The 23,076-nt window shown below is 41.1% G+C and overlaps 1 protein-coding gene and 1 non-coding gene across 2 annotated transcripts; one reads left to right on the plus strand and one right to left on the minus strand.

The window, feature by feature from the left end:
• Window positions 1-233: 233 nt before the first annotated feature.
• Window positions 234-12,617, minus strand: hnrnpul1 (heterogeneous nuclear ribonucleoprotein U-like 1). The gene is made up of 16 exons (XM_086165107.1): window positions 12,534-12,617; window positions 11,798-12,054; window positions 10,663-11,238; window positions 10,259-10,466; window positions 10,102-10,172; window positions 9,719-9,858; window positions 9,516-9,615; window positions 9,314-9,426; window positions 8,229-8,492; window positions 6,072-6,194; window positions 5,855-5,983; window positions 3,680-3,848; window positions 2,473-2,733; window positions 1,836-1,984; window positions 1,528-1,755; window positions 234-1,220 (listed from the first exon to the last, which is right to left on the minus strand). Exons 2-16 carry the CDS (start codon window positions 12,012-12,014, stop codon window positions 1,104-1,106), a joined length of 2,865 nt encoding a protein of 954 aa, XP_086021233.1. The 5' UTR covers window positions 12,015-12,054; window positions 12,534-12,617; the 3' UTR covers window positions 234-1,103.
• Window positions 12,618-22,677: 10,060 nt separating this feature from the next.
• Window positions 22,678-22,749, plus strand: trnap-agg (transfer RNA proline (anticodon AGG)). Its single transcript has one exon. It is a non-coding gene; the product is annotated as a tRNA-Pro (tRNA).
• The last annotated feature ends 327 nt before the right edge of the window (window positions 22,750-23,076 follow it).

Raw genomic sequence — 23,076 nt, forward strand, 5'->3', positions numbered from 1 at the left:
AGCTCCTGTCTGCAGGAGAGAGGAGGACAACCTTCACCGGAGCCGGACCTTCTCACCCGCTACCTTCTGGAAGCGAGCGGCTCCTTCACGGCGGCAGGAAGGCCAGCTCGGACCGGGCGGAGAACATTCTGTCCATCTTGGAGAGAAGAGTGGATGAAGACGTACGGGGGAGAAGGTGGACTTGTCTCGTGGTTATTATGTGTGTGAGAGGGAGAAGAGAAGGCGTGGAGGTCTACAGGCGTATACAATGTGTTTATTGTATAAAGACAAAAAGACATCTTTAGTCGCAATCAGATTCTCATTCTCAGGTAGAAAAAAAAAAACGGAAAAAGGATGAAGCGGTGGAGTCGATGGACAGCAATCACACGAAAGGGGGGGATCATTGTCATGATAAAAAAAAAGAAGAAAAAAAACGCACATACAACTATTTGATAAGCCTGGCAAAATATGATGCTTATAGACTGATTATTAACACTTAAATACTACTTTATTAACACCTATTCATGTTTGGCGAGGCTGGAGTTCTACGGGGCGGCGTGGGGGAAAATGAAATGTGCTCTAACTCGGGGGGAAGAGGAAGAAAAAAAACAAGACGTGGAGGAAAAAAGAACCCAAAGCTGGAGGGGAGGGAGGAAAAAAAACAAAAGCATGCATTTTGATCTTTCTGAATCTTTCAATTCAGGCTCTGTTATCGGTTTCAGCCCCGCTGCGTTCCTACGCTCACCAACACGTCGCTTGTCTACTCCGTTTTTTTGTTTTTTTTTTGTGTGTTTTTGCGTCACATGATGCGTTTCCGGACCCGGCGTTACCTGTTAAAAAAAAGGTGGGAGTTTCTTCAGCTGTCTGCCCCCCCCACGACAGACGCGACGCTCTCTCTCTTTACGCCGCCATCTCGCCGCTGCTTAAAAGTAAGACTGAACGCAGTAGAAAAGGAAGAGGAAAAAAGACGAGACATCTGAGCTGTACACGGGCCGTGTGAACCGGGACCAGAGAAGGGGGGCGGGTCGGGGGGGTGACTTGTCAACTGTACAAAATCAAGGGGGTCGGAGGTGAAGGGAGGAGGGCGGGGGGTCCCGGGACACCGGTGGAGGTGGGCGGCGGAGCTACTGCGCCCCTGAGGACGAGCCCTGGCTGCCCTGGCCAGGGTAGCTGCCGTACTGGCTGTAATACTGGCTCCACTGGTTCTGGTTCTGGTAGTACTGCTGCCACTGCTGGGCGTACTGCAGAGGACACACACACACACACACACACACACACACACACACAGTAAGTACAGGATACCCATCTCACCCATGTGAATCTCAACACTGCTGATTCTGGCCCCATAGATTTAAAAACAAAGTTAATCCAATCTGGAAGTTATGGGCTGTTGAACCACATCACCGCCCCTTTACAGTCCAGTAGGGGGCAGCGTGGAGCTTCAGTACTTTGGCAACATGCAGAGAAAACACTGAAATCCTCCCCAAGGATTTACTTATTACACACACACACACACACACACACACACACACACAGAATGAAAGCCACCTGCTGGTACTGCTGGTTGTAGCTCTGCTGCTGCTGCGTCTGCTGCTGCTGCTGCTGCTGCTGCTGCTGCTGCGGCGGCGGCGGCTGCTGGTGGTGGTTGTACGTCTGGCTGGCCGGGGGCGTCTGGCTGTAGCTCTGGTTGTACCCCGGATACTGGCTGTAGTTGCCGTAGTAGTTCTGGTTGTAGTTGCCCTGGTTGTACCCTTGATTGTAGCTCTGGCCGTATCCCTGGAGACCAAGGGCTCGTTCCAGTTACACAAGCTCGTTTTTTAAGCGGTCTCTTGAAAACCCCTCCGAGCGCCGCGTACCTGGTTGTAGCCTCCCTTGCTGTAGGGCGCCGGGCGGTTGTAGCTTCCCCCTGACTGCTGGCTCCGGTTGTAGCCGGGACGCGGCTCGGAGCCCCCGTCGCGGTAGTTGTTGCCCCAGCGGTTCTGGCTGTAGCCCCCGCGGCTGTACCCTGTTCAGACAGGAGGGAAGGGATGCGTTTCATTGTGAGGGAAGAGGCAGGATCAACACGTCTCAGACGGGGGGGGGTTTATAGATGTTAAGGTAAATGCAAAACTACAACAATTGGAAAAGGACAACGGACAGCGAGTGTGTGGCTGGCTTGAGAGTGAGCTACGACATGGAGTTTAGCGAGGGAGTATGAGATATTCTGAGAATCGTTGTCTGAGAGCGGCAGCTTTTGTGAGGGCTACTCTGAGGGACTGAGTGAGTCGTTCGTTTGCGAGGGAGGACGGGGACTCTGAGCTGCCGGGCGATTCACTTGCTGAGTTACTGAGTGAGTCGTTCGCTCGTCGTGAGGAGGGCGACTCTTGGCTGAGTGAGTCATTTGCTTTGCGAGAGGAAAAAGATGACTGAGCTCCTGGGCGGCTACGAGGACTTACAAATCAGCGACAGAGTTTTGAACGACTCCTTTAGGACCCGCACATCGCTCGTACTCACCCCCTCTGTATCCGCTCCCGCCGTCCCCGCTGCGACTCTGGTATCCGCCGCGGGAACTGTCGCGGCTGTCGTAGCGCTGGAAGCCGCCGCCGCGGCCACGGAACCCGCCCGGCCGGTTGTCGAAGCGCTTGTCGGGGGGCGGGCCGGCCTTGCGGCCCTCCTCATTGTACTGCTTCAGCAGCTTTTCAGCCTCGTCGCGCTGCAGCTCAATGTAGGTCACCGCCTCCAGGAAGTCGCAAGCCTCCGGGAGGGTAAAGTTGGCTTGTGGATGGACAGAGACGACCACGGGGGAGAGGAGGAGGAAGGGGGAGACCGCCCATCCGCCCAGAAGATGGGACAGGGGGGGGAGAGGGAGAGAGAGAGAAGGGAAGGGAGGGGGTTGTAGTGAAGACCAGAGTAGCCACACCACCGGGAGACAAAACGGGAGAGAAATTAGTGACTGGCAGCGGCGGCGGAAACCACAGAGACACTAAGAGCAGATAGATGGAAGTAAGATGGCAAGATACGGGGAACAAAGGTCGCCTCCAGGGGAGGATGGAGGAAACGTTTGTTGAAGCAGACACGGGAGAGGGAGACTTCAGTAGAGGAAGGGAGGGGAAGGGGAAGGGGGCCAATAGGAACAACTAGAAGTTTGTTGGGAGAAGAACCCGGCACTGCAAACCGAGGGCCGCCGACGCGGCGCCGACCCGGTTAAATAATAGCAACACGAGCCTTTTTCTTTTAGGGGAACGAAAAGGTTTAGTGAGGGCCAATTCTTTGTTGGGGTCCCCCCCCCCCCCTCGCCACCCCGACCCTGGGTCGCGTCTCAGTTTGCAGTGCGTCGGAGGTAAAAGCTGTATGGCAGGTGGCAGATAAAGAGGGCAAATCAAAAATCCTTTAAAAAAAAATTAAGATGGAATCAAATTTCACGTGGATTTTTTTTTTTTTAACTAAAATGTCCAGGTCTGAGATCTAAACCTGAGGCTATGATGACGAGGTGGAAGGGGTGGAGGGTGGGGGGGGGGGGGGGGGGGGGGGGGGGGGGGGGCAAAGGGAGAGGGAGGACAGGGAGGGGAGGGGGCATCTTCCAAGTTTGATTTCAGAGACAACAAATAGAAAATAAAAGTAAAAAAAAAAAAGAAAAAAAAAAAAACAAACAAAAAAAAAAACAAAAACAAAAACATAAAAAGTAGATCTTGTGTTTTATTTGTTTCCACAGCATTCCTACCTTTCATTTCTAAAACAGCATGATCGGGCACATCCTTCCCCTGCTCATTGGTTTGCTTTAATGTTCGTTCTTTTAAATCCTCGTCCGTGGGACAAATTACAATAGCCTTGCGTTGAAAACCTTCAAAAGGACGCATTTTTCGTCTCCTTGCTGATCCATAAACATTTGTCTAGCAATGGTGACAAGAAAGAAGTAGAAGCTTGTTTGTTATTGTTTACTTGTAAAGGCTTTCCACTGGGAGGAAGCTGGAACCCTGCAATAATCAAGTGAGAGAGGTTTGGCTCGGATGTCAGTCTACGCTCGTTTGCTCAGGTGCTAACGGCCTCTCGTCACTCCACAGACTCACCTCCTGGGTCCGCGGCGGCGACGGCGGCGGCGGCTGAACGTCAGGTTCGGAGGGGGACCCACACGACCGCTGCGGCCGGATGACTTCCCGAACGGCGACCCGTTTGCCTACGTTCGCCTTCGAATCGACGCGGCGAGCGAATCGAGGTTCGAACGGTCACCTGAACTCCACGTGCACGGCCGCGCCACGGAACGGTAACTTAGCGAAGTCCCACCGCGTCTTCAGCGGCCATCTTTTCCGAAAAAATGTCACGGCGGGAGAAACTTACAAACCAAAAGGTGACGTTAACACAGATGATTGCAGACTATCACAGCTGCAGCAGGACCTTGGAGAGACTGGTTGCGGCCGAAACCTCCTCTTAACATCGCAGAGAAGGATTTCCTTTCCTCACGTTAACTTTTAGCGTTTTTATTCGAGTTTCAGCGGCCGCTCGTGGAAATTCGCTGAGACGACAGCTACACCTAGAGGTTTGAAGCAGTCATGAAGCTCTGCTGTCACGTGTACGCCGCGCACTCGGACCTGACCGTCTAATAACCAAATGAGAAGCCGCTGGTTTCCACTTTATACGGAAAGAACGTCCGAAGCGCAGACTTCAGAGGTCCACCGGAGATGTTACTGTTTCTGTCACGCATCCTGAGGGTTCAGAGAACGTGGCGGATCATCTATCGGCCCGACACCAGACAAAACACTGGACCGTTTGACAGACCACGCAAAGCCCGAGCCGAACAACTGCAACATTTTCTCTTTACCTGGATTAGGCTGTGCTGTGTTTCCTTAGCTCGATGATCATTGCGGACGGTTTGCACGGTCGCCAATTTGTTTGCGCCAAGTTCCGTTTACAAAGACTGTCCCGCTGAGTCCTTCCACCGGCGCCCTAAAACCAAACCCTGCCACCTTTCACAAAGCCGTCAGCGCGTTGTTCACCTACCCAGGAAGTTACTTCTAAAGCGCAAAGCTCAGTCGCGATCACTACAGGAGAACGCAGACTACAGGGTGGAAAAAAAAACCTTCTCCGATCTGGCTTTGGTTCTGAACGGTTGACTCAGTCGGCAGCGAGGCCTTGCCCGATCGTCAAATCCAGACGCGATTAGCTTGTCCGCTTGTTGCGACACGCGAGGACTAAACCATCTGGCTGCTCTAACGGGTCCCCCGCACACTCACCTGGACTTACCTCGTCCCGACCGGCGCTCAGGTCCCGTTCAAGACAACAGATATATTACCCACCTGTCCATACTCACGGTGTCCGTGGATGGGCGACCCCGCCGCCATCAGACCCACCTACCTTTTGCTCCCCGACCCCACCTTAGCAGAACACAAGGATCTGAAAACCTTAAAAGCCATTAGTCGCTACTTACCTTCGGGATCAACTCATTAAAAAACACACTCAAAAGTTCCACGAATCGTAAGCTTAGAAAACAGCTTCTGGGCAAAGCTTATCCACTCTGTCTTACAAAGTTAGCAACGGAAGGTGTTTTTCTTACTCACCAGTCAGAGCTTACTTGTTTCTCAACATCTTTACAAAGTCATGGTTTACTTGTACGTGGTTGAAAAAATTCACAAGACAGAAACAGTAGCGCATTATGGACAGGAGATAGCAAGTGCACGTGATAGCGAGGGATGAGAACATGGAGTATTCTGTCACTTAATCATTTGCTTTTACAATACATGACAAGGCAAGTGACAAAGAGGGTGATCAATGCTTCTTCTACTCTATAATACACACAGCCCCCCTGAAAGATAAATAAATAGTCCATTAGAGAGTGATCATCAGGGCACATTGACTGACTGTGGCGAGCGTGGGCGGCGGCGTGCGGGCGTGGGGACAGTACCTGGTCCAGGATGTAGTTGCGTCTCTTGCGCGCGGCGATCTCGATCAGCCGGTTCAGACACTGGGTGGCTTGTTGGATCAGGACGTCCCAGCGGCCGGCGTAGTTCCTCTGTCGCCGCAGGCCCATCAGCTGCGGAGAGGCCCAGAAAAGCAGACGCTTGAGACGCCGACGCCGTGGAGGGGAGGTCGGTCCGAGAAGGGAGGGGTTCCGAACCGACCTTCATTTTGTCCATGATGGCGTTGGTGCCCAGGATGTTGTACTTCTTCTCAGGGTTGGTCTCTGCATGCTTTATGGCCCAGGTGGTCTTTCCGCAGGCGGGCAGACCAACCATCATCAGGATCTGAAAAACAACAATGCACGGTGACCGGCGGGTGCCAGGCGACAAGATACGGAGTGCGGCGAGCGAAGTCGGAGAGAAGCTCTGCTCCCATCCTGAGGAGGGTTCTACTGAGAGGACACCAGTCAACATCTGGGACTTTTTTTGCCGAAGTGGTTGTTTCTTCGGATGGGAATTCAACTGCGAAACATGACTCTGCTCTCGTTTTCTGAACCACCGCCCCCAACTGTGATGAACAATCTGGTACATGAGGGGCTGCAAGTTCTCGCAGGTGCAGCCCAGAGTTTGTTTGGCCTTTACCCTTCTTCCTCTTCTTCTCAAATATCATATGGTTGGGGTGATGCAGTTCCACACTACAAAAGCACAGAATGAGGACATCAGTGATGTTGTGGAGGACCACCTGGGGCCGGAGGGAGGGTCGTCCTCCTGCCGCTGTACGCTCCAATGACCTTGTCCTGGTTGTCCACGCCTCCATTGTTCCTGCTGGAGTCCAGGACAATGTCCTCTAATATTTTGCTCACACATGATACGTTTGGCATTATCGGGCTCTCTATGCCAACTGTGGTGGATCTTTCTTTTCGTAAGAGGCTAAGAAATCGTCGCACATCCCCACATTCCCGGTTCTTCTATGACGTCCACTGGCCAGCTTCCTTGTTCATGGTTCCACAGTCCAAACCGGTTGTGCATCACAGGCCAAACCCATCTTCGTGCCATATTTTGCCGGTTTGCTCAGCATGTGCTTCTTGGTACGAGAAACAATCCAGATATAAAGATAAAACTTTGCCTCTGGATGGAACCAGGTGCTCATCTACTGTCGCTCTCCAGCCACTTCTCTCTGATGGCTCGCCGTTTGTCAGTCACACGCCTTGCGGTTCTTGACTTGTCAAAACTTAGCATTCTTGAAGAAGCGTGGAAGACCTCAAATGGCATTGGGGCACGAAAAATTGCTTTTCAGCTTTCCGGGTCCTGAGACCAGATGAAACCTATATTGCCAAGGTTTCTCCAATTTCATAAATTAACTAAATTAAGATCAAATTTCAGTTCCGTGGAGATGGCTTTGCTTTTCTTTGACGCGCTACCGTCAGAACAGTCCGACTTACACCTGGGAGCCATTATGAAGGACAAAAAGTTTCCACAAAAGAAAAGTACAACTGGCGAATGTAAACAAAAGCGTCTTGCTTGTACTTGTGTAATGCAGCGTTAGCTTAGCTTTGGTATGTTGTGTGTTATGAAATGGCAGTCAGGTAAACGTAAAGCAAAGCATGAATGAGAACAGAACAGAACACTGGTATCCCAGTGACAGGAGTTCTACTTTTTGTGCAGCCAAACAGGAAGCCTCTCGGCTCCCTCCAAGCTGAGCGTCAGTAGACTCGAGACGAAGGATTCTCCGTCCACGTGCCACCGTGTATAAAATGAATTTACAAGATCACCAGCTCCTACACTGTTGCCATGTTTGTTATTGTTTGAAACAAAACTGTGAGCTCAGAGGTGAACTCTGCGCTGCCCTCTCGCAGACGGACCGCTAAACAACCATGGGAATGTGAAGCAACCATAGCGAGTATGTGGGCGGTGACATTTGACTATCTGTGTACATCAGCTATTAGCGCGTAACTGTTAGCAATATGCTGGCATTAGCACCTCTCCCTCCTAACCGTCATACCACCGTGTTTCTATCACTCTGACTTTCTATTTCTGTTCTTCTGTCCCTCGTCCAACCCAAACCAGTTGAGGCAGAAATCCGCCAGCTGTGATCTGTCTGTGATTTCTCTCCATAGAAATAAAATCTGACCGACTGACGTAACATTTTGAGTTGGAAAAAGATCATTAAGGAGGCGTTCTCTGCCGCTAATCCGGGCGGGAGGTAATCCAACCCCGGGGACAACCGAAGGACTAGTCCCGGATCTGCCTACAGGTCGGCTCTACGTTCAGGTGACGAGGGACGACCAGGGTTCGCCCTTGGTCACTGTCAGACTAGGGGATAAACCTGGAAAGAATGAAAATGCAGGAAGTGTTCGGGTGGATCGCGACGGCACAAACCTCGCACTCGGACTTGCTGGTGGGGGCCTTGGTGCCCCTGATCTTGTCCTCCATGGTGAGGTTGTGGATGTAGGTGTAGCCGTCCGGCGGCGGGAAGTACGGCTGCTTCTGTCCGAAGTTGAACTCCACGGCGCAGTTCTTCACCAGGACGTGCGGGAAGAGGGCGCGGCCCGCCAAGGCCTGCTTTGGGGTGCGGAAGGCCACGCCCAGCCACACACCGTTCTTGGAGTAGCCCATCTCCACCTCGTCGCCTTTGTCAAAGTCCTGCAATGGAAGGAGTGTCACCGTCCGTCTGCTCTTTCTTCCCCGCCAGTTAGGACTTTTTAGGAATTCTATTCCATCGCTTCAGATGGTGTGCAGCAGTATGAAAAAAGTCTACGTCCCTTCACAAGAACCCAGGCTGTTAGCTGCAGAAATACTGACACGACTACTACTTTTCTTGTTTTCCTTTCGGCAATTCCCTTCAGGCGTCCTCGTAGCGAATCAACCTCTTCCATCTAACACTATGTGTCTAACTTTATGTCCTCTTTCGCTGCATCCATAAATCTTCTATAGATACATGTCTCCCTGATCGTTTTGGCAGCAGCTGTCCGGTCATCTGAAGATCCCAGTGACCATCCAGAGCTTTTCTCAACTCCTCTGAAAACCCACTCCTTTCTTTTCAGCTTCCATCACTTCGTCATCTGCTCTGCCTCGGAGGTCTTCACCTTTCTACTCGCTAGACTGATCCTACAAACCATCATCCCCCGCTGTCTCCCTCCACTCTCGCCTACCACTGCTTTGCAGTCACTGATCTCCCTTAGATTGCATCATCTATAGAAACCGTATTATACCTGCGTGCTCCTACTTCTACCCTTGTAAGTCAGCCCGTGTTCCTGCTTCCTCTGGAAAAAAGTGTCCACTTTAGCCATTTCCATCCTTTTTTCAAAGTGCTACAACTGATGATACTTACAAGAACTATAACAGAAGTTTTACAAATGTGTCGGCGTATTATGTCGTGCTATTGAACATAGAGCCCTTCATTGAGGAGGGTCCAGGAGACCCTGATGCTGGGAGGCGCAGCCGCTTACAGATCAAGTACTTACGATGTAACAGCCAATGACGTCGTTTTCGCCAAACTTCTCACCGAAGTCAGAAAATTTACAGTCGGAGGATTTCTTCCCTGTTCCTCCATAGCCGAAGGAAAAGGGCTCCTCACCTGTGGGGGAGAAAGAAGGTGGTGTTTGGTGTTTCGGAGCGCAGAGCTACGTTCCCGCCCCCTCAGGGATCGGCATCGGTGCCGCTCACCGAGCTGCGTGCTGCTGTAGTTGAGGGACCACCCGATTCGGACCACGTGCGGATCCTTCTCGCTGCTGGGCAAGTGCTTCACGTTGATCTCCTCGTTGATCTGTGAGGAGGTCAGAGACGTGTCCGACAGGACGTCCGGGGTCACAAACAGAATACAAAACACACCCGGGGCCCCGATCTCGGCAGAAAAACCGGCGCGTTACCTTCATTTCATAGCAGACGCGGCCCTGGGTGACGCCGTGCGTGGCCCGTGCTCCGGCCCACAGGTACGCGAAGCCCTCGATGGTCAGAGGGTAGCCACTGTAGCGGTCCCGGGACACTTTGAAATGCAGGTCACAATTGTCTGGACGGTGAGAACAGAAGGAAGCCGTCAACCGGGCAAAGAGTGAATTGTTGAACACCGTCCTGGAGCACCAGCTGCTCGCTGACCGATGAGCCGGCGATGTGACTCTTAACTGACTTTTTGGACAAGTGTGACTCTAACTAGGTCTTCACCAAAACCTTTTCCAGCAGCCCAGCTCCTGGAGCTCACCGGCACTCTGCAGACTGGCCTGTTTTTTGCCTCTAAGCATTCGTGTATACGTACATGTATCGATTGTGACAAGGGTGTCGTCCACATCGTCCTCATCTTCTGCGGGGGGCTGAGGTGTGCGGGACCTGGAGGGCACCGGCCAAGTACAAGTCAGCTGTCGCGTCGGTTTAAAGAATTCCGATGACAGTTAGCGACACCCGGGAGGTCGTACCTCTTGTCCTCACGGTGCTCGTAGTAGCCGTAGCCCCGGCTCTCCTCGTACGGCCTCTTGCGGCTGTACTGTCCACCTCTGTCCGACTCCACCTTGACGTGCTCGCCGTCGTGCCCACGCTGCTGGTCGGCCCCGCCCCCTTCCCGCTCCCTGTCTCGAGCGGCGCCGTGGTCTTCTTCCATCCTGATATCCGGCTCCTGCTTAATTTCTGCAGTAAATCGGTGAAACACAGTGAGCTGCGGGGTCAGCAGGCGGACACAAACTGACACAATCGAGTCTGATCGCATGCTCAGACTGTGAATCTATTTCTGTCTTTTTTTTTCATTCAATCAAACTGTGAAACCCTCACGGGTCAAAGGCCCCCAGAGCAGTCCTGACACCACTGATGTTCGATGAATATTCACCTGTTTTTTTGTCGGATTTCAGCTCTGGCTCCAATTTCGGGGCAGCTTCCAGTTTTGGCGCCAGTTCCAGTTTTGGCGCCAGCTCAAGTTTTGGCGCCAGCTCCTGTTCTGGCTCAGGTTCCGGCTCCTGTTCTGGCTCCTGCTCCTGCTCCTGCTCCTGCACTGGTTCTGGTTCTTGCTCTGGTTCTTGCTCCTGCTCTGGTTCAGGTTCCGGCTCTGGTTCCGGTTCTTGCTCTGGTTCCACCTTCTGCTCCTGCTCCAGCTCCAGCTCCCGTTCTGGTTCTGGCTCAGGCTCCGGTTCCAGTTCTGGTTCCGGCTTGGGAACTTGCCTGATGTCTCCCCCTGTGGTCATCTCAGGCCTGTGTTCCTTGAAGTCCTCAGTGAAATCAGCCATGCGGTGACCCGAGTCCAAGGTGGGCTGAACGCCGAACATCTCGCCCTCGCCTTCCTCGTCTTCGTAGTAACCCGCCGAATCCCTTCCCTCATCCTCCTCTTGTGGCTCGTCATCATCATCATCGTCTTCCTCCTCATCCTCTTCGCCTTCGCCATCCCCGTCCTCATAATCATCTGCGCCCTCTGCACGAGAGATTAGAAAGTATTCAAGAAACACCTTCTTTTTAACTTGCACTGAATCTGCAGCAGGTTTAAATGAAGTGGAGACATCAAACGGTAACAGTGACGCTTCTTTTTTTAACGGACAGTCAATTAAATGAAGAAGGTCCCGTTAATCATGGTCGCCATTTTTTTGAAAAGTGTTTTGACACATTTAGTGTTTTTACTTCGTCTGAATTTCCACAGTAACTATTAAAACTCCCTGGAGAACCACATCACCAGCCCTTGCGTAAACTTTTCAAGAAAGTTAAGTTTCAGATTGAAAGTTTAGCAGGTCAAAGTGCAGATGGACAGGTGTATTTCGGATCAGGTGCAATTCTTATGGAAATCTTCTTGCCATGGCAACTTTAGTACTGAAATGTAGAAGCCTCTCAGATGAGAGGTGAAACATCTTCAAGTAAAGAAATTCAAGTCCAGTTGCCACAGCAACAAGATTTCACCACGACCTGGATGACTGACAACCTGCACACACACTGTGCAAGTTCCTGGGCAACTAAACTGCAAAGTGTCAGTGAAGGCTTACCTTCTTCTCCGTGGATGTCCTCCTCCCCGCCTTCATCATCTGGGTAGTCCTGGTCGTAGTCGTCCACGGGTTCCGACGTGTCTGCCCGCGCCTCCGCCTCCAGCGCGGCTTTGAGCCGCTCCACCAGCTCCGCCTTCAGGCCCCTGGTGTCCAGGCCGCGCCGCTGGAGCTCATCCTTCAGTTCGTTGACTTTCAGTTTCTTCACGTCCACGCTCATCTTGTGTCTCCGGGGCGTCTGTGCGTCTTTTGCGTGTTTACTAACAAAGCGATCAAGAGGGGAGACGGCGAGGAGAGTGGATTATGACTTACAATGATGTAATTAAGTCCCGAGCCAACATAAGTCTCGCGATATCTCGGACAGAGGCTAATGCTACAATAGCAATTTAGCTAGGTTGCAGAATTATCCGCCGCTAAACTCTCGGTTCTTGATTTTTCAACACAAAAAAGCCTCCCAGGTTTAACCCCGCTGGCTTTATGGTTCTTTATAAGCAAAGTTTGAGTACTTCTCGGTGAAATAACTACTTCGGCTGCGCCGCGATGCTAGCAGAGCTAGCGCGTCAGCTAACGAACCGACAGCCGCAGGAGAGCGGGCAAACTTGGCTGTGCGCGGACGCGGTCCGCGGCTGAACGATCGTCTTGTACGCACCTCCGGCGTACTTTTACCGATTAACACCGGTAATAACGCGGTAATACGGCGGGGGCATGGAATGACAACAAGAAACAGAACCGGGCCTACCTCTTCACTTCTCACACGAATAGCGCGGGTCAGCCGTTACAGACTGAAGGAGTCGTTACTGCCCCTAGCGGCCTGTGAGACCGCAGACCGGAAGTCAGCGGAGACTACGCATGCGCACCACTGGTTGCTCAAGAAATGTCATTAACCACAATTTTCATTTCATTTTATTTTGTTTTATGTGATCTTGCCACCGTCGTTTTCTCCTTAGCATGCTTTCTTGCGGAACAGAACCTAAAAGTGTTTTGATTTTGTCAGACCTGGGAGATTCGTAACAGGAAGTGACGTTTGTTTTTGTCGCACGCATGCATGCCGAGCATTGTAGTTTTTTCTTAATAATCTCCGTGCTGAGAATCCCTTGGCTTGAGGAGCCGTGTTCTTCCACAGAGATGAAAAAAAAGCTTTAAATCAAGGACCTTGGAAAGTTTGAGACGTCCAATAATAGATTAGAGACTTTCATTTCTTACATGAGTCTGTGGAGCAACAAACATTTAATTAATATTGTAGCGAGTCACGAATTTTGGGGTTGCTGGGAATTTAAAATATGCATAACCTGTTGAAAAGTTTACCATACTAGAGGCATTTGAAAGAGCATTACATTTCTATTTGTACAATCATATTACTTTCCTCTGGGCTGTGCTCGTTGGGGGTGTCAGCAGCCACTCATCTGCTTCCATCTAACTCTCTTCCCCGCGTCCTCGTCGAGAAGGTCGCGGGATATAAACAAAATCGTTATATTGTAAAAGCTGGGTCGACAACAGGATCATTCTGGTTTCTCAGCATATGAAGTTAATGGCCAATTGTTATTACATGAGGAAACTTTGCTCAATTTGGTATTGCAGTTCCACCAAATAGATATGTAATGCTATCCCAAGAAGTGTCTTGAAACTGCCTGTTGGCTCCACAGCAGAGCGTCATGTGTCAATCCTGGACAAGATTTTTCTGGGGAAGGTTGTTGTTATAAAAAGGAGAAATGTCCAAATAAATACATTAGGAATCTTTTGGTATGTAAAACTGTTCCTATGGCTACAGTTTTTTGGATTGATTAGTAATCAATTCTGTCAAATCAATAAAATGTAGGAAGTGTCTTACGAAATTACACATCAAATATATCCAGCAAAAAAAAAAAAAAAGATAAGAAGGATTAAGAATCAATACTAATGACGAGTGATTTCTGTGGTACACATAAAGACTCTATTGTACATTTATTTTATTATTGCTTGTGCACACGAATATTCGGGTCAAATGTACAAGCCTTTATCGTGAGAAGTGGATTCTCACTGCAGCTGCAGGTTAAGGACATTTTTCTTTACTATGAAGACCTTTGTTTCTTTTGGACAACTTGTTCTACTTTGGGTAAAATCCCATTCATATAAGGAAATGGACTAACAGCAAATCGGACTTCAAGGTCTTTCTACAGGAAATGGATCAAAACAGCACCATTACAAGTGGACTTCTGAACCCGAAGGCAGTAGGAATTAACTTTATTTTGGAAAAATGTGTTTAATATTTGTGTGTATGTGCATACGTGCATAGAAAGTAAGTATTTTAGTTGTACCTTTTCTATGGCTTTTGAATTGTTGTATATTTTTGTGTTTCCCCTGGCTAAACAGATTTGTTGTGTGTATTTAATCGTTAATAAATAAAGAAGGTCCCGGGTCATATTCCCTTCGGCATCCTTCTTTGTGGGGTCCCCATGTGCTCCCCGTGTCTGCATAGGGTTCCTCCTACAGTCCGTAAACATGCAGGAGGTTTGTTGGACACCTTTAATTGCCCAGACATGTGAATGAGAGGATGGTGGTTGTTTGTATCTTTATTTGGCCGTGTGATTATCACATTTCATTATGACTAACAAAACCAAGAAACATTTACGAAACGTCCTCATTTCAAGGATGCTCTAGAAAGACAAAGGTGGCTTCCCAGCACCAAAGTAAAAGTGAAACAATTCTTTACATTGGGGGGTTTTATTGGAAGCTATATAAACTATATAAGGTAGCTTTTCACTCCAGGAGGCATTGCTCTAACAACAGCCATCTAAATCCTGGTGGCAAGACACCAATATTTGTTAAAGAATTTAGAAGAACTTGTGTAAAAAAGGAAAAGACACGAGGAATTTTCGTTTCTGAACACGACCTGAAAAATAGCTTCTGTTGTACTGTTTGTGAAAAACACTAATTTCGATTAATTTTCTTTTTAAAATGAGAACATGATCAGGGGCTTATTTCAGGGGCTTATTTTCTTTTTGTAGTTTCTGCTAACAGTTAAGACAATACATATTTCATTACATTTCTTATTCTTCCTCCTTTCTACTATTATCTATTACTGTTATGTTTTTTACTTGAAACTCTGGCACAACAATTTCCTTCGGGATTAATAAAGTTGTTCTCATCTCTCATCTCATCTCTACTTCTGTCATGGGAAATAACTTCTGTGATTAAAAACGGAAACCTCACCAACTCGTTTAAACATGTTAATCAACTGAGATCATCGAAAAGATACCGGTACCGGCGATACTCGCCCTGTTTAACTTTATCGGATCGATACCAAAAATATGCAGTATCGCACACGAAATACTGTCATTGTTTAACTTCCTGTTTTCGATTTGTTAGAGCTCACCTATTGGTTGTTGCTTGTGCTACGTCACCGCATAGCCCCAAATACTTGCGATAACATAAGAAACGTTTAGTACTGTTGTAAGCCCAAGAGCAGAAAAAGGCTGATCTAAAAGTGCTCACACTATCACATAATGCTTAAAAAATCTTTTGGGAAAAAGCCAAGCATTATGTTCTTAAAACCGCGGGTTAACGCAGGTCTCGCGATATCTCGGACGAAGTTACTGCTTCATTAGCATTTTAGCTAGCTTGAATTATCTGCTACTTAAGTATCGTCTCTTACTTTTTACACATAAAACAGCCTCACACGATTACCCGCGCTGGCTTTATGGCGACTTTACAAGCAAACGCTTGTGGACCTTGTGGAAGGTAAAATATGAAAGTATAAATAATTGAAAAAAAAATTAAGTTTAAAAAGCATGAACAAATATTAAAATTTTCAAAAAGTTGCATAAAAATGTATTATATTTACATTGTTAAAAAGTAAAATTGACCCAAACTGAAAATATCAAAATGTAAAAAAAAACTAACTAGAATCAATTATAAAAAAGCTGAAACACTAAAAATATATGAAATATATGATTTTTTTTAAAAAGGTCAAATATAAAAAATTGTAAAATACATGTCAAAAGATTAAAATTTCAAAAGTAGAAAAAAATAAATTAAAAATTATTAATTGTTAAAAAGTTATTTTGAAAAACATATATATATATATATAAAAGGAACAACATGTATTTTTTAATTATTTTGAAAAAAGGATAAACATTAAAACTATAAATGTTTGAAAAAAAAATTAAGTTTGAACATGTAAAAATATTAAATGAATTACATAAAAATGTATTACATGTGTAAGAAGTGTAATTCACTAAAAGTGAAAATATGAAAATGTTAAAAAAAATGTACACAAATAAAATTCAATAAATGTTATACAAATAAAAAAACATGCCAAAAAACATTTATTTTTTTCTATTTGTGTGTGTGTATGTGTTTTTTTTTTACTGGATTGTTCACTGAAAGGGAAGCTAAAAAAAAAGGAACAGTCAACATTCTGTGAGTCTGGAAGAGTCGTCTTCCAAAGTGATGAAGCTAAATACACATGGAGTTTGTCTTGCAAAAAATAAAAATAAAAAATTTATGCTGAACTTTTTCTCATTTAGATGTCAGATATGTATGCTTGGATTTTGTTTGTTCATTTTTCTAAGTTCAAGAAAGTTGGAGGAAAAAAAAAACTATATTCTTGTCATGTGACCCCCGACGATGGACCCGACCAATCGGCTGAGGACGGAAGCTGCATCATTCATCCTTTATCGTCACAAAAACATCAGGAAAATTATGATATAAAAAACGCTGAAATGTTTTAAACAACAATTGTTAAATAGAAATGTATTGTTAAAAAGTTATATTGAAAAAAGGTAACATCAAAAAGTACACTTTTTTTTCAGTAAAATAACTTGAAAAATATAAAAATGGGTAAAAAAAATGAAAAAAAAATAAAATTTTGAACATTTAAAATTGTATGAAAACGTGTTTAATTGCTTATAGGTGAAACTGCACAGAAGTATAAACATAAAAATGTAAAATATTTTTAAAAATGAAATGTAAAAAAGTTAAAATACTAACAACCTAAACATATGACAAAGAACAAGTGTTTGAAAAACTACAAAAGCACCAACATCAGCCCAAATGACAAAACTATAGAGAAGATTATTCAACTGTAGAAATGACATGTAACTAAAAATATCAAAAAGAAAATATCAATTTTGAGAAATGTCTTTTAAAACATTAAAAACTACATAAAATGTAATTAATAAAAGGTGAAATATCAAAAAGTATCAATGTTGGAAATACATTAAAAGGTTAAAGCACATGTAAAAAGGTTAAAATTTCCAAAATGAATAGTGTTCAATAAAAATATATAACTTTCTTTAAAAAGGGAAAATGAAGAAAAGTATGAATATCATAAACCAAAATTATTTTAAAAAAGTTTCATTAAAAAAAAGTTAAAAAACGAAAAACAAAAAAATCTTTTATAAGGATTAAAACAGGTGAAATATCCAAAACAGTAAATATTTAGAAAAAAAAATAAACGGGTTTTTTAAACACGGAAAAAAAAAGTTCAAAATGAAAAGCTGTGAAATACAAATGTATGAAATTGTTTATAACATGACATTGAAAAAAAATCTTGATACATCAAATGGGAAAAATTTTTGGAAAACAAAATGTCGAAAAAAGGGGAAATAAAATCAAAACATCAAATAGAAAATGTTATTGAAAAAGTGATTTAAAAAATATGTTCAAATATCAACAAGGAACAGAATATAAAAAGTTCTTAAAAAAATGTTATGGTATCAAAAAACACGTTTTTTTTTACCTTTTAATCATTTAAATTTTAAGATGAAAACATGTCAAATAAAATGTTTTACATCATGAAGAGTAAAATTAAACAAAAGTATACATCTCAGAAAGTAAAAAATATTTTTCAAACTTCACATGAAAAACTTTAAAATCAATAACAAAAATATGTATATAAAAAAATAAAAAGTAAATTTCAAAATTTCATTTTAAAATATAAAAAAGAATAATACTTTTAATTTTTGCTCATTTTATTTTTAATGTTCACAATTTTGATGCTGCTACCCCATTGGGCCCCCATTACCCCTCATAAAAAGGTGAATTGATGAAATTTTCAAAATGAAAAAAATGTAAAAGAAGAAATGATTAATATGTTTAAAAACATTTTGGGGAAAATTTTCAATTCTTAAAATTGTTAGAAAATGTTTAAAAATGTAAAAGCATCAAAAAATAAACTTCCAATTTAAAAAAAAAAAAGTTAAAAAATATGTAAAAAGATTAAAATGTTTAAATGAAAAAAATCATTAAAGTTATCAAAGTGCGAAAGACTACAATAGAAAAAAAATCAAAAATTAAAGATTTGTTGACAGAGTTCAATTAAAAATATAAAAATAAAATCTAAAAATTATAAATGTATTGACAATTTTAAAAATGTGAAGTATCGAAAATAAAAAGAAAATGAAAGATATTTTCTTTCCATCATTTATCTATCATAACAAAAAAATCAGGAAAATCCCCCCAAAAAATGTGAAAATATCAAAAAGAAAAATGCTAAATGAAAATTGAACATATCAAACTAATTTGTTATTCAGTGTGAAAAAAGGAAAATTATCATAGTCCAAATATATATATATATTTTAAAAGCTTAAAAAAACATCTGAAAAGATCATTATTTTAATCACGAAAAAATGCTGAATAGTAATGGATTAAATTGTTAAAAATGTGATATTCAGTAATATACATTTGTCAAAAAGTAAAATTTTATTTCAAAAAATATCTATTCAAAAAAGTTACTAAAATGTAAAAAAAATTAAATATCAAAAAAATAAATATTTGATTTTCATAGTAATGAATATATAAAAGAATTGCCAGCTCCCAGACAAATTGGAAGAAAATACATTAGAGTGTACAACATTTTTTGAAAGTGATTTTGAAAATGAAAGTTTTTTTTTACATTTTCGACTATACAATTAAAAAAAAAAGAAAACAAGTTAAATAAAAAGCATTCAATCATTAAGAGTAAAATTGAACAAAAGTATACATGTCAAAAGGTAAAAAATATATTTTTTAATTCAATGTAAAAAAGTTGTAAAATCAATATAAAATCAACAAATGTTGAAAAAAAAACATGAAAAATAACAATTCAAAACACAAAGATTGTTTCATTTAATGTAGAAAATGTAAAATACAAATGTAAAAATATAGAAATTTCCAAAGTTTCGATGATTTTCCTAACTTGCCAACCAATGTACCCACCAATCGCGCCTCGGGGACGAATACATTTTTTTCTGAATCTGATTCTGAAAAAGATGAAAACTTTCAAAATGAGGAACAAATGTATTATATTGTTGAAAAAATTATATCAGGAAAAGAAAACAAATATCAAAATGTTAGAAATTGTTTCAAAATGTATCCAAATCATCTAATGTTTAATGTCTGAATTTTTTTTAAAAGATTACATTTTTTTTTCATGAAATCTTTATATAAAGATGTATTAAATAGCTAAAGAGTGTAATTTAAAAAAAACTATGAAAGATGATTAAAAAGTTAAATAAAAATATCAAATCTAAAAATTATGAATGCAGTAACAATATAAAAGGTCAAAATAAAAGATGTTATCATTTTTTCCAGCCTTCATCCTCTATCACCCGAAAAATCAGGAAAATCGTTAAATAGAAAAATGAGCATTCCAAAATGAAAATTTTCAACATTTTAAAATATCAAAATAATGTTCAAAAATGTTGAATAAAAGCTTTAAAAAATTCTAATAAGATCAAAATTTTAATAATGAAAAAAACATTTAATTATAATCAATCCAATTGTTAATGACTGAAATTTAAATTAAAAATTCAATTTAATTATTTTTTTAACTCTACTCGAAAAAAATTGCTGAACATTAAAAAATGTTGAAAAAACACTTAAAATATGAAGAATAAATCTTTGATTTTTGTAGAAAATGTTGAAAAAAAAAATAAAAAATATAAAGAAAATTTCAAAATGACAAAATATTATATTACAATGTATCACATTGTTAAAATATGATTTTTGAAAACCAAAAAGGTTAAAAAAAATTTAACCTTTTTAATGAGTAAAACATGTTGAATGAAATGTATTAAATCGTTAAAAGTAAAATTGAACAAAAGTATCCATGTCACAAAGTTTAAGATATTTTTTAAACATCAATGTGAAAACTTCAAATCAAAAACAATAAATATCAGGCTAAAACTGATAAAAAACATAAAATTTCAAAATGCTTTTTTTTTCATTTTTTTTGTAGAAATGTTTAAAAAAATATGACAATTTTCAATACTTCAGTGAAACAATTTTGATGCTTCTTCCCCATGTGCCCCCCAACTGCCCCTCAGGGACAAATAAATGTTTTCTGATCCTGACTCTGAAAAAGATGAACATTTTCAACACAATTACAAGATTAAACAAAACATGTAAAAAGATTTAAAAAAAAATTAAATGAAATTTGTTGGAATGAAAGTGCAGTAAATCATTTAAGAGTGGAATAAAAAAAATTATGAATTTCAAAAAGTAGATATATTTTTTAAAAATTCAATTAAATAAATATATAAAAAGAAAATTATCAAAAAGTGAAAATGGACAATTTTAAAAAAAAAAAGTTTAACGAATATGTAAAAATACCATAATTTTTAAAAATATTCTATAGTAATTAATTACATCATCAAAGAATGAAATTCATCAAAATTTTAATGTCAAGAAGTAACATTATTTATTTTGAAAAAATCATTTAAAAAGTTACTAAAAACTGAAAAAAACAATGAAAACAATAAAAAACATAAAACTCATTTTTTATATAGAAAAGGTTAAAAAATGTGAAAATGTTCAAAATGAAAAAAATGTTCCATATAATTGTATTAAATTGTTTAGAAATTATTTTAAGGGGTAAAATATCAACAAGAAAAAAATATATAAAATCTTTCTTTCAAAAATGTTATAGTATCATAAGTTTAAGAATCTGAAGTTTTTTTCAAAGGTTAAAAAAATACTGTAAGATTTAAAATTTCAAAATGAAAAAATGTTGAATACAGTTTTTCAGTTTAAGGGGTGTTTGTGAAAAACGGTAAATTATATTGAAAAAAGGTAAAATAGCAAATCGGAAATTTAAAGTTAAAATATCAAAAAGGGGAAAAAAAGGGGAAAAAAAAGGTTAAAAAAAGGTCAAATAATGTTCAAGTGACAATAAGTTTAAATATCTGATTTTTTCAAAAAGGTCAATGACACACTTAAAACTATTAAAATTACCTGGTAGAAAAAATGTATGAAAAATAAAAAAATATGAAATTGTTAAAATCTGATATTGAAAAAAAGTATAAGAAATAGCAAAAGCTATGAATGTTTGGAAAAAAATAAAAAGTTACACATGTAAAAATATCAAAACGTTCATAATGAAAAACATTACACAGTAATCTATTCAATTTTTAAGAAGTAAAATTGAAACAAGCTATAAATTTCAAAAAGTATATACTAACACTTTAATATAAGATATTTTTAAAAATCAATCAAATGGAGTTAAAATCACAAAATAAATGTAAGAAAATGGCATAAAACATTAAACATCTGTGTTAAAAATTTAAAATCATTAACATGTCAACATAAAAAGCATCTTCTAGTTTGTGATGAGTAGTATTTTCTCAGTTCATCAAAGGAGCTGCCATTTTTGAAATAAAAATGTACTACATTCTAAAAAAATTAGATTACCAAAAAGGGAAAAAAATGAAAAAGTATAATGGGAAAAAACGGTTAAAACATTTAAAAAGATTAAACTGAAGATGAACTATGAATATCAAAAAGTAAAATATTTAGAAGAAATTCATTGAAAATAGTGACGTATTAAAAAGTTAAAAAAAATTTAGAGAATGTAAAAAAGAAAGGCAAATAAACTATTGAAACTATTTGAAGATGAAAGTGTTAATATAAAAGGTATTTTCTAATCTTTCAAGTCAGTAGAATTATCATTTGATTAAACGCATGTGTGTGTGTATGTGTGTGTGCCAAGGACATTCATATTTTTTCATTGTTTATTTATTTTTTATTGACAAATCGATTTACACAACAAACTGTGCAGCCAGGGAGGCACAAAAATATACATAGATACAAAATCAGATAGCAGTATAAAGAGTATAACTAAAATATGTTCTCTGTTGATACACATACACCCAAATATTCAAACAAAATAAAGTTTGTTGGTACTGCCTTTCGATTCTGAAGGTCATTTCCAGTGGTGCGGTTACATCTTTCTGAAGAAAGACTGTGAAGTTTGGTGTCGTTCATCCATCTCCTTTTGGGAATATGACATTTTCCCAAGAGAAACACAAGTTGTACAAAAGAAACAAAGTCCTTTTCCTTGGTGCTTTTCCTCTTCAGAGGAAAGAATAATGTGTAGTTGCAGTGAAAATCCAGTCCTCCCAATAAAGGCTTGTACACCTAACTAAAATAGTTGTCAGTACAAGCAATGGTAAAGTAAATGTAAAGTAGGTTCTACATATATAGCACAAAATGTCATCAATATTAGCCCTAAATCTTTGCAACGTTTTTTTTGCTGGGGATATGTTGTGTTGTGCATTTTATAAGAAACCTCCTTTACTTTACAGAATTTATTATCTGTCAGCCATATTCTATTCCAATTTAAATCTTTATAAAAAGAAAACCAAAAAACTGTAGCCATAGGAACAGTTTTACCGACAAGAGTCTTCTTCCGGATTCCTCAAACTAAATCCACATGGTTCCAACTTGCAAAACAAGCGTGTCAAACGTTGTTGCTTAAAATGTGTTGTTTTTGTTTACTCGTGCTTGAAGCGTTTGTTTGTTCATGACTTCTAAGTTCAATAAAGTTAAGGGAAGTATACAAAAAAAATCTACTTCCGGTGTCTGACCGGAAGCGATACGCCAGCTGGCGCAGCTCCTTGTACGTGCGCAGCGCCTCTCCCAGAAGCGGCTCGTTGGTCTAGGGGTATGATTCTCGCTTAGGGTGCGAGAGGTCCCGGGTTCAAATCCCGGACGAGCCCTGATGATTTTTTTTGCTTTTTTAAATAAGAATAAGAACAACTTTATTAATCCCGAAGGAAATTGCTGTGCCAGTTACAGAAAATATAACAGTAATAAATAATAAAAGAAAGGCAGAATTAGAAATAAAAATAAACTATAAAGTGTCTTAGTAAGCAGTGATAAAACTATAAGTGTCTTAGTAACAAGTGAGGTAAGGAGTGCACAATAGTGTGCACAAATGTGATCATCTTTTGTATATTTTACATTATTTATCGATTCTTCTTCATATCAATGATATCGTTGATAACCGCTGCGACATGTGATCTGGGAAGGAAGGTTTCAGTTTT

This window comes from Fistularia commersonii, chromosome 18 (assembly GCF_037954325.1).
Source record: "Fistularia commersonii isolate RoL2024-O1a breed Wild chromosome 18, RoL_Fcom_v1.0, whole genome shotgun sequence".
NCBI lineage: Eukaryota > Metazoa > Chordata > Actinopteri > Syngnathiformes > Fistulariidae > Fistularia > Fistularia commersonii.